The sequence below is a fragment of the Monodon monoceros genome, unplaced genomic scaffold, assembly GCF_005190385.1.
Source record: "Monodon monoceros isolate NGI ecotype Baffin Bay Population unplaced genomic scaffold, NGI_Narwhal_1 Super_Scaffold_6, whole genome shotgun sequence".
Classification (NCBI taxonomy): Eukaryota; Metazoa; Chordata; class Mammalia; order Artiodactyla; family Monodontidae; genus Monodon; species Monodon monoceros.
Genome location: NW_021703783.1, coordinates 42,113,340 through 42,123,240, shown reverse-complemented (window position 1 = coordinate 42,123,240; position 9,901 = coordinate 42,113,340). Strand labels below are relative to the sequence as shown.

Below are 9,901 nucleotides of genomic sequence, written 5' to 3'. Positions count from 1 at the left end.
TCTCTCTCTCTCTCTCTCTCTCTCTCTCTCTCCCTCTCCCCCCCCCCAACAGGGATTGAACCACAGGCCTTGGCAGTGAAAGTCCCAAGTCCTAACCACTAGACCACCAGGAAATTCCCTGATCTCCGTCTCTTGATCTCATGTTTCTCACCTCAATACTTCTGGCCTCTCCTTTCTAATAGAAATATTTTCAAAACCACTTGCCAGGGACAGACCACACATTTTGCTCCAAACTTTATAGCAGTCAGTAGAAACAGGAAAACACAATTGTACTGTTTACAGTGATTTTCAAAAGGTAAAACTAACAAGTTGTTCAGCAAAAGCATAATTATTTGGGGTCTGGGAATCAGAAAGAAAATTTCCCCATGAGTCCTCAATATGCAGTAATGTAATGAACAATGGCACACATCTTTATAGTCATTCAGTTGTGAATTCATAAGCCCTGTGAGGTTAAAGATTTTTGTCTTATTCACCTCTCTATTCCCAATGCCAGAAAACAGTGCCTGACCCAAAGTAGGCTCTCAGTGGTTATTTGAATGACTAGTGGATGAATGGTTTAATTTTATGGTTTCAGTGTTATTGACAGTGTTGATAGAAGCTGATGTTTTGTAATTCAGTGAAGGCAATTCCTCAGGGGCCTTTAGAGTACCTGGAATTGGATCTACAGTTAGAGGTCGGATCCTTGCTCAGTTCCCTTGGACATTACCTTATATAGATATCTGTTTTTGTAGTCATTAATTGTTAGGGATGTTGATATCAGTTAAAGCCTGACAGCATAGTTTTTTTTTTTTTTTAGGGTCCCAGAAAGAGAAGGTGGTTAATAGTACCTGATGGAGAAGACTGTGGTTTTGCTGAGTTACTGTTCTGCTACACTTAACCTTAAATCTGATCCTCTTTCCAAATATCATTTGCTTTGCAACTGAAGGGAATTTCCTTGTTGCCTTGGTAATGTCTGTTTCTTGACAACTTTTGATGACTTCACTTGTAGTGTAGAAGAAGAATGAATGGCATTGTTAGTTTCAGAATTCTGTTGGTGGTCTCAGACTTTGTTTCAAGGACCAGAAGGAAGCAATAGAAATAATGGCTAACATTTATTGAATACTTATATGATAGTTCCTATGTACTAAGCATTTTTACACATGTAATTTGTATCTTGGGGCAACCTGGAATGTCTCCGTCTTTTCTTTCAGCAGGTATCATTTTCTTTATATTGTCCAAGGATGTGCCAAATGTGAAAGGGAAACAAGAAGAAAAGTGAATTTTGAAAAGTTGAAGATGTCTTCTGAAAGGTTCAGTTAGGAACTATCTTATTCCATGATGGAAAATACAGTGATAGTGATTCATGGGGGCATTTGGCTTTATTAAATATATATCATGCTTTCTCCCCTGTTCTTCTTTAGTAGTTTTTTTTTTTTTTTTTTTGCGGTACGCGGGCCTCTCACTGTTGCGGCCTCTCCCGTTGCGGAGCACAGGCTTCGGACACGCAGGCTCAGCAGCCATGGCTCACGGGCCCGGCTGCTACGCGGCATGTGGGATCTTCCTGGACCGGGGCACGAACCCATGTCCCCTGGATCAGCAGGCGGACTCTCAACCACTGCGCCACCAGGGAAGCCCTGCCCTGTGCTTCTTATATGACCTCTCTCCTCTTTTACACAGTTCCCTTTCTTGTTTTTATCACCAAACTTCTGAAAAGAAAAGAAGGCAGTTATTGGGAGATAGGAGTGAGGATCATGTATGCTGAAGTTATTGGCGTCGGTCAGTTAGTTGGCTTGCTCTTTAAGTCTTGAGTGGGAGAATGAGGGAAGTGAAGTACATGGATCAATCTGAATATCCAGTGCCTGTGTTTAGTCAGTGAGGACAGATTTCTCTTCTGATTTTGGATGCAAGTGGTGTGTTTTGAAGAGTTTTCACTTGATGGCAAATAAGGGCGTTTCAGATTCCAGCACTATTCTTCCCACACGGGAGCAACCCTGGGAAGAAAAAAGATTTGTTAGTGGTTGAGGGTTTGTGGGAGGGAAGTGGGGGAGGGATGAAGAAGGGAAAGGTTTGCAAATGCATATGACACTGAGCTAGAGGGGTCAGTGCTGCCTGCAGATGCACAACCCCATTTGTGCACTTGAGCATGGCCTGGGGGAGCATTGGCCTGATGAATGCAGAGGGAGATGCATTTTGATCGAGGTAATTTCCTTCAGATGGGTCTCACCATCCCATGAATCAAAACCTGTCAGCAAGGAGCTAAAGATGGAGTGAAGTTTATTGTACGTTTGTTTCCATGCGACACCGTCACGCTAGAAGGGTCAAGTGAGAGAGATCATTAGAACTGTGTTGATTTACTGGGCCTGTTGTGCACTTTCCCTGCAGGGCAAGGAGGAAAGAGGCTTTAGGAGGGGAGCTGAGGGGCACTGGGTAGGAGAGAAGGGCAGGCATGCACAAAATAAATAAAACCCTCGCTGGTCTCTGCGGGTGAGGGGTGGGCAGGCTCTTCATAGGGGGTGGGAGGTGGGGGCATCTGTATTGTTTTTTTTCCCCCTAGAGCCCCTGGTATACTTGGAGCAGATGCTCTGCCTAGATCTCCAGGAGAAGGCACCAGAGGATTAAAAAAGGAATCTCAAGGGGAAATCTCTGATACTAGCCTTAGTGGCTAGAGAAATATATCCATCTGACACCCCCCGCTTCTTTTCCTCCCTCGTTCTTTCCTCACCTTTGAGCTCAAAAAGAAACACAGGAAATTTAATTTAGAAGTCAAACTCCCCATTTTGGGATACAGTGAAGTAGAGAACCAGAGGAAAGGCTGTCCCACACATTCCAAATGGATGTAGGCTTTGTGATGAGATTTGTGAAGGGAATGGCCCCAAGATTTGTGCAGAGAGAGTAGATAGGTTTCAGCAGTAACATCTCCCTCTGTGATGTGAATGTGCTGAAGTATCCCTAGCGCTGAATTGAATGAAAAAAGTAAATAGTGGTAGTTCAGCAAGATACGATCTAGTCCTGCCTGTCCCCAAGAAGGGTAGGTATGGTATGCTCCCTTTATTTCCCTTAAAGCTGTTTCCTCCTTGGCCTGGAGGCTTAATGAAATGGAGAATTTTTCATCTAGAATGTTCTATAGAGGTTCTTATTTTGAAATCTCCATTTATATCCCTTATTCACTTTTTATCTTAGTGGTGGTAGACAAAATCAAGAAAAGCTTCCTAGTGACTTTGGTAAGGAAAAGTATAGTGAGGCCTGTGTTCATTGGAAACCCTAATTCTTTTCATACAGTTCAACAGATGGAATAGCCAATTAGCCAAAGTTAGAAACAAATTGAGTTGAGAAAATCTTTAGTATGAGACTACTAATTGGAGCCCTAGTTAGTTATGAAGTAGAGGCATATGGTATGGTAGAAAGGGGGTAGGATCCTTGCATTGACCCAGTCATTTGAGTGATGTAGAAGTTGTTGAAGTAGTTTACAACTACTTTTTTTTTAAATTTAATTAATTAATTTCTTTTTGGCTGCGTTGGGTTTTCATTGCTGCGTGTGGGCTTTCTCTAGTTGCGGCGAGTGGTGGCTTCTCTTGCTACGGAGCACAGGCTCTAGGCACGCAGGCTTCAGTAGTTGTGGTTCGCAGGCTCTAGAGCGCAGGCTCAGTAGTTGTGGCGCATGGGCTTAGTTGCTCCGCGGCATGTGGGATCTTCCTGGACCAGGGCTCGAACCTGTGTCCCCTGCATTGGCAGGTGGATTCTTAACCACTGTGCCACCAGGGAAGCCCTACAACTACTTTTAGCTAAGGATCCTAGTGATCCTTCTTCCCTTGGAAATTAAGCACTACTTCCATTCTGCTACTCTTCTTCCAAAGAAGTGCTTATGTAAGATACCTGAGGTTTTGGTAAAGTTAAGAAAGTGGGTTCTCGAGTAAAATGTCTTGGGTTCCATTTCTGGCTCTGCCACTTAACTATTTGTGAGACTTGGGCAAGTTACTTACTCTCTCAAAGCCTCAGTTTTCTTATCTATAAAATGACCTGCTACGTATGTCATGGTACCTGATATGTTTAAGATGGTTAAAACAACTAAATGAGATACTGAATGTAATGAACTTCATATAGTACCTGGCACATAGTAAGCACCCAAATGTTAGTGGCTATAATATAATCATTATTATTTTAATTTATGATTATTAAAGACAGGAATACTTTTTTCCTTTGGAACCTGGCTCAGTGTTTTACAGTAGTTTAGATTACATTAATTATGCACCTACTATGGATTTGCTGATGGTTATAATGAAAAAGGCAGAAAAAGTATGTAGGCAGTATTCTATTCTAGTAATACACTGTGATTAAGGGATAACTTGTGTGTAGGATTCTTCAGTCCTTCAATAGCCACCAACCTTTCTTAGGTTCTTTCTTACTTGCTAGAAGGCAGGTGGCGCAAAAGCGAGAAAATGAACGTTTCTCAAGCTGAAAGAGCCAAAGTTAAGACTGAGAAAGTACTCCTGACTACTGTGTTCAGAGAGCTGCGCTAGCTAGACAGATTGAACACAGAAGGCTGTATAGCTGCCCTGCTTTTGACCAAGAGGTGGTTCCTGTGGTCGTAGGGACAAAGGCAGCTCCATGGTCGGCGTTGAGAGTAAAGGTATTTTAAAAGTTCTTGTGTCTCTGTAGGCCTCTTGGTTGCCTTTCCATTTGACTCTGGTTTTTGGGACACTCAGAGACACAACCTGCCTATGTACGTCAGGAATATGAACTTCTTGGGTTTTTAAAAAAAAAATCCAGCTCAGGAGCACCACACGTAAGCTTGCTCAAAAGTTTGTTTTAGCAACTATACCCCAGTTTAAAAAAAAAAAAAAAAAGTTTGTTTCAGCACGTTTGACCTGACCTTATGTTGGTTAACTTTTGTAAATAAAGTCAAAGAAACTGTCCTGGCTCATGATTAGGGTGTTACGTGTGTATGGAGTAGAGGGTCCCCTGGGATATCTGAGAAGATAGGATCTTTGTCTAGATGTGTCAAGTTCTAGGAAATGCTTTTGGGGGAGAAAAAACACCCAGGAAGCCCACATACTTTTAGATGTTTCTAATCCTAGGGCTGGGCTTTTGATTGCTGGTGACAGGGTATTAGGGGAAGGTGGAAAAGGAGAAAATAAATAACTGTTAAAGTGGGATAAATAAAGTGGCAGGGTTTAGGTCCTGGTGAGAATATAATATACATGAGACTCTGACATTGAACAGTGCTGGATGTGAACAGTAGCTTAGTCTTTAAAATGCTATAGGAGAATGGCCAGCTCCAATTCATACTATGCTGGAACATTCTCTCCAATTACAGGGCAGACACCATGAGTCTCTTGGATGCTTGGAAAAGGTCCAGAGCATCTCTCTCAGAGAGATGACTGCAGCTGTTTCCTTATTTCAAAATCATTTCAAACTCTTCAGAGCCTTCTATGACTTTGCTGGGTATTCATAACACTTAGCTTTCTCTGTAAGTTCTTCAGAAACACCAGTCTGGCCCCCTTCCCTTTCCCTTTTTTAGCAAGAAAATGGAACTTGAAAGCAGTGTTCAACAAATAGTTTGGGTGCCTTCTACCAACCTGCTCTCTGCAGGTATTATTAGTAAAGCCTCAGTTTTCCATATCTCTGAACTACAAAAATTTCTTTAGCACAGAAATTTGTTTTATGGGTGTTTCCTACTGTTTTCTTGACTCTCCTTGTCTTATGAGTATTGAAGCCCTACTTAACATTAAGTTTTTAGTCATTCTAGGGACAATATGCTAGCTTATTCAGTTTCCTATCTGTTTTTTTTCTGTGGGTGTGATCCTTAGTTCTTGACACAAGGTTGGCTAGCATATTGTAGCGAATGAGTTATAATTTCATTCCCATTTACCTTGTGAATGGAGGGATAGCTTGTTTCAGCCCTTTTTTCTTTGTCCCTGAACAGTCTGAGGATGATGAGAAGCTGAAAAAGAGGAAGGAGCGATTTGGGATTGTCACAAGTTCAGCTGGAACAGGAACCACAGAGGATACAGAGGTAAAATATACCTGGAATGCTTCACAGGGCCCTTAAAGGGAAAATGAAGACAAACAAACAGAATGGAGAAACATTGTTATTTCCCTGGCCTACTTCTTAAGTGCCTAAATGACAAGATTTTTGGTCCTTTGCTTGATATCTGTTTTCTGGATACAGTGGCCCCACTGAATTCCATCAGTATACTTAAGTAATTCACTATTAAGAGCCAGTTAACCTAGTAGGAAAGAGCACAAGATTTGGAATCAATTAAGCTTGGATAAGTGACTGTGCCACTTAGTATTACTATATTTCTTACAAGTTATAGTAATCTTCTGAGCCTCAGTTTCATCATCTGGAAAGTGGAGATAATAAAACCTACCTCGAAGTGGTATTTTAAGCATGAAATGATTCTGTGTAAAACGTCAATTATTCAGTAAGTAGCAGTGTTTCTGATTATCTGCCAAGCAAATTTCTTACATCATTTAACGAAGGCCATATCCAACCCAGACACAAATATAGTTGTGCGGCATGTGGGATCTTTTAGTTGTGGCATATGGGCTCTAGTTCCCTAACCAGGGATCGAACCTGGGCCCCCTGCATTGGGAGCATAGAGTCTTACCCACTGGACCACCAGGGAAGTCCCTGGAAGTGCAGAGTCTTAACCACTGGACCGCCAGGGAAGTCCTCAAATGTGACTTGTTCTTATCACTTTATTTACAGATAGTTTCTCAAAATGAAAGAATGGCTTTTTGTTTGTTTGTTTCTTTAAGACTTGTGTGCATCTATATCCCAGCATTTTCTGGAGTAACATTCATTGAGACTCTGAGCATTGACAGACTTCTCAGAGCATTGACAGACAATATTGATTTGCTGGTTTGAGAGTATCTATAATGGAGACCAAGCATTAGCAGAGGTGTACATGAACAGTTGAAACAATGAATATGTTTAGGGACTTCCCTGGTGGTCCAGTGGTTAAGACTGGAAACTCCCAAGGCAGGGGGCCTGGGTTCAATCCCTGGTCAGAGAACTAGATCCCACATGCCGCAGCAAAGATCCCGCACACGACAGCGAAGATCCCGCCTGCCGCAACCTAGACCCTGTGCAGCCTATGTTTAGAATTATAGAAATTTCTTAGATGGTGAGGAATTTGAAATGTTACTTCTTCCATTTAATCCAAATTTACTTCTTTCCATCTGCTTCTAGAGATGGCCTCTGAAACTCTATTACCTGACACACTCAAAATCTTTTTTTTATTATTTATTTATTTTTGGCTGCGTTGGGTCTTTGTTGCTGCACGCGGGCTTTCTCTAGTTGCGGCGACCGGGAGCTACTCTTCTTTGCGGTGCGTGGGCTTCTCATTGCGGTGGCTTCTCTTGTTGTGGAGCATGGGCTCTAGGCATGCGGGCTCAGTAGTTGTGGCACACAGGCTTAGTTGCCTCGCGGCATGTGGGGTCTTACCGGGCCACGGCTCGAACCTGTGTCCCCTGAATTGGCAGGGGGATTCTTAACCACTGCACCACCAGGGAAGCCCTCAAAATCTTATAGTCTCTTTATGAATAAATATCAGAGTCAATCTTGTAATAAACCCTGAAAATTTCAGAATCTGATCAGTTTACATTCTCCACTATGAAAAAACTAAAGGGTTTTATATTCTTCTTTGTGCTACTAATTCAGAATAAAGCATTACCTGTTGTAAGTAAATGTCTGCTTACTTGCTGACTTGCCAGGATGAGCTAGAACTAAACTTAGGCTTGTTTTAATTCTAGTTAAAATTTCTCCCTCTTTGCCAAGGAAACTGTCATTAGACCAGGCACGCTAACTGAGTTGGTACATTTGACCTCCAAGATAAGGCAGATGAGGATTTTGTTGAGTAGAAAGGAATAGTGGCTTTTATTGGGAGAGTTAGTATATGTAGTATATGTAAGGGAGTAGTAACTTTTGAGGCTGATGGAGTTTATATGAACCAGATGACTTTCATTTGATTCCAAAGAATTGTGTCAGTAATCCAGGTGGAAGTGAGCTTGGCTTGTATGCACTCAGCTTTTCTTTTCTTTTCTTTTTTTTTTTGGCCGTGCACAATGCGGCATGTGGGATCTTGGTTTCCCCGACCAGGGATCAAACCCGCACCCACTGCATTGGAAACGCAGAGTCTTAACCACTGGACCGCCAGGGAAGTCCCACTCAACTTTTCTTTTTAATATAACTTTAACCTCCTCTGTGAATGGAATAAAAAAAAAAAGCCCCCTCTTTTCTGGGGGCAGTGGTTAGAGTGAGGACTCAGTAGTGTTTTATGAGTCACTCCCAGAACAAAAATATCTTTCTCTCTTTCTCTCCCCCACCCATTTTGTGCCCTCTCTCCCACACTGCCTCCCTTAAGAGATCCATGTTGGGGCCTCCCCACCCCCCATTTATTCTGTTGGCATTGAAGATTTATATGCCTCTTTGTGGATTTGGAGGCCGAAGGAATAGTTGCTGATTGGGCCTAACTGCCCAGAAGGGCACCCCCTTCACCTTCTCCATGAAATAGCATTGGTCAACCTTTTGTCCTTTGAAATTTCCCATCTCCCCACTGACTGGAAGACTTTTCCCAGCCTGTTTAAGGATCCATTGTTTCCAGGCTAACTTGCTGTAAGGCTGAGTGGCCCTTTCTCCTTCAGGAATCTTTCCATTTTCTACCACTATTCTCTTCCTCCTCTCCCTCCCCCACCCCCTACTCCCCACAGTATTCTCCCCTCCTTATTCTCCTTTCCCATCAAACCAGCTCTAACTGGATAACTAGAGAGATTCAGACATTAAATCTCTGGCTGCCAAGCATAAGCCTGGCTTTCCCTCCTTCTTGGACCTTGTGACAGTCCATGTGAGTTTGGATTAAAGCAGCCAGGAACCCAGGCCACTGTTGTCTTGCAATCTAATTTTTTTCTTCTTGCTTCTTCCTTATAGGCAAAGAAGAGGAAAAGAGCAGAGCGCTTTGGGATTGCCTGATGAAAAGCTTTTGATGCTTTCTATTCTCCAGTGGTTTCCATCTCTTCAACTCTTCCTGGTCACATATATACCTAAATGCACAGTCATGTGCCTAGGTCCTGCCTTGCAGTGAGGGAGCATGTACCCCAGGTACATCTGTGAACTCCAGCAGCAGTTTGACTTACTGCAGTTCCAACTTTAAGGTTTTTGTTGTTGTGTTGTTGTTTTTTAATTATTATTTTGCTTGTTAATAAAAAAAATAGAAAAAAGAACAGTGTGTTTTATCAGGTGCTCTTTTGAGTTCTTAGTGCCAGATTAGACCAGATAAGGAGAGCTTCAGGGGCAAATATTATAGCGAATTAACCATAATGCCTTTATCCTTTAGAAAAGAGAACAAGGAAAAGGATTGAGTATGTCCCTTTAAGCCTGTTTATTTCCTTCTCTCATACTCACAGGCATCCTTTTACTTCTTTATCCTCCATGAAGAGGCCAAGTTTCACCCTGAATCTTTGCTTTAGCAGGTTGACATGACCCACTGGAATAAGATAGGGAAAACACTGTGGGTTTTAGGAGGTGCAAAGGATATAAACACAAGGACTAGTGATTGGTAGTCTATAATGGAATGGAGTCCAGAGTCCCTCCCTATTCTGGAGTCCGGAAGGGCCCTATTTTCAAGAGTGACTTGTTTGGTTTCAGTCGAAGCCAATATGTGGGATCCTGTTGGTTATGCAGTTCAGGAAAGATTAGCTGGGTACCCCTCAGAGCTAGAAGTATGGGGATGCAGAGTATGACAGGATGTAAGAGGTATTAAGCATTATTACCTACATCATTGGGAACGTAAGCTGTGGACAGGAGGCTTCTATTTTCTAGTCAAGCCTTATGCTAGTTTAGTTTGTCTTCTATTGCAGAAATATACTTTTGCAGTTTTGGTGGCAGTGTTTCTTAGATACTACTAAAATCCATTTTCCT

The 9,901-nt window shown here is 42.3% G+C and overlaps 1 protein-coding gene across 1 annotated transcript in view; it reads left to right on the top strand.

Annotated features, from left to right (window-relative positions):
- SARNP (SAP domain containing ribonucleoprotein) overlaps nucleotides 1-9,204 on the top strand; it is a 52,056-nt gene extending 42,852 nt beyond the window's left edge. The window contains exons 10-11 of the mRNA XM_029204731.1: nucleotides 5,903-5,992; nucleotides 8,912-9,204. Of these exons, the coding sequence (XP_029060564.1) occupies nucleotides 5,903-5,992; nucleotides 8,912-8,953 (132 nt within the window). The 3' untranslated portion in view covers nucleotides 8,954-9,204. The remainder of the gene's footprint in view (nucleotides 1-5,902; nucleotides 5,993-8,911) is intronic.
- Nucleotides 9,205-9,901: the final 697 nt, after the last annotated feature.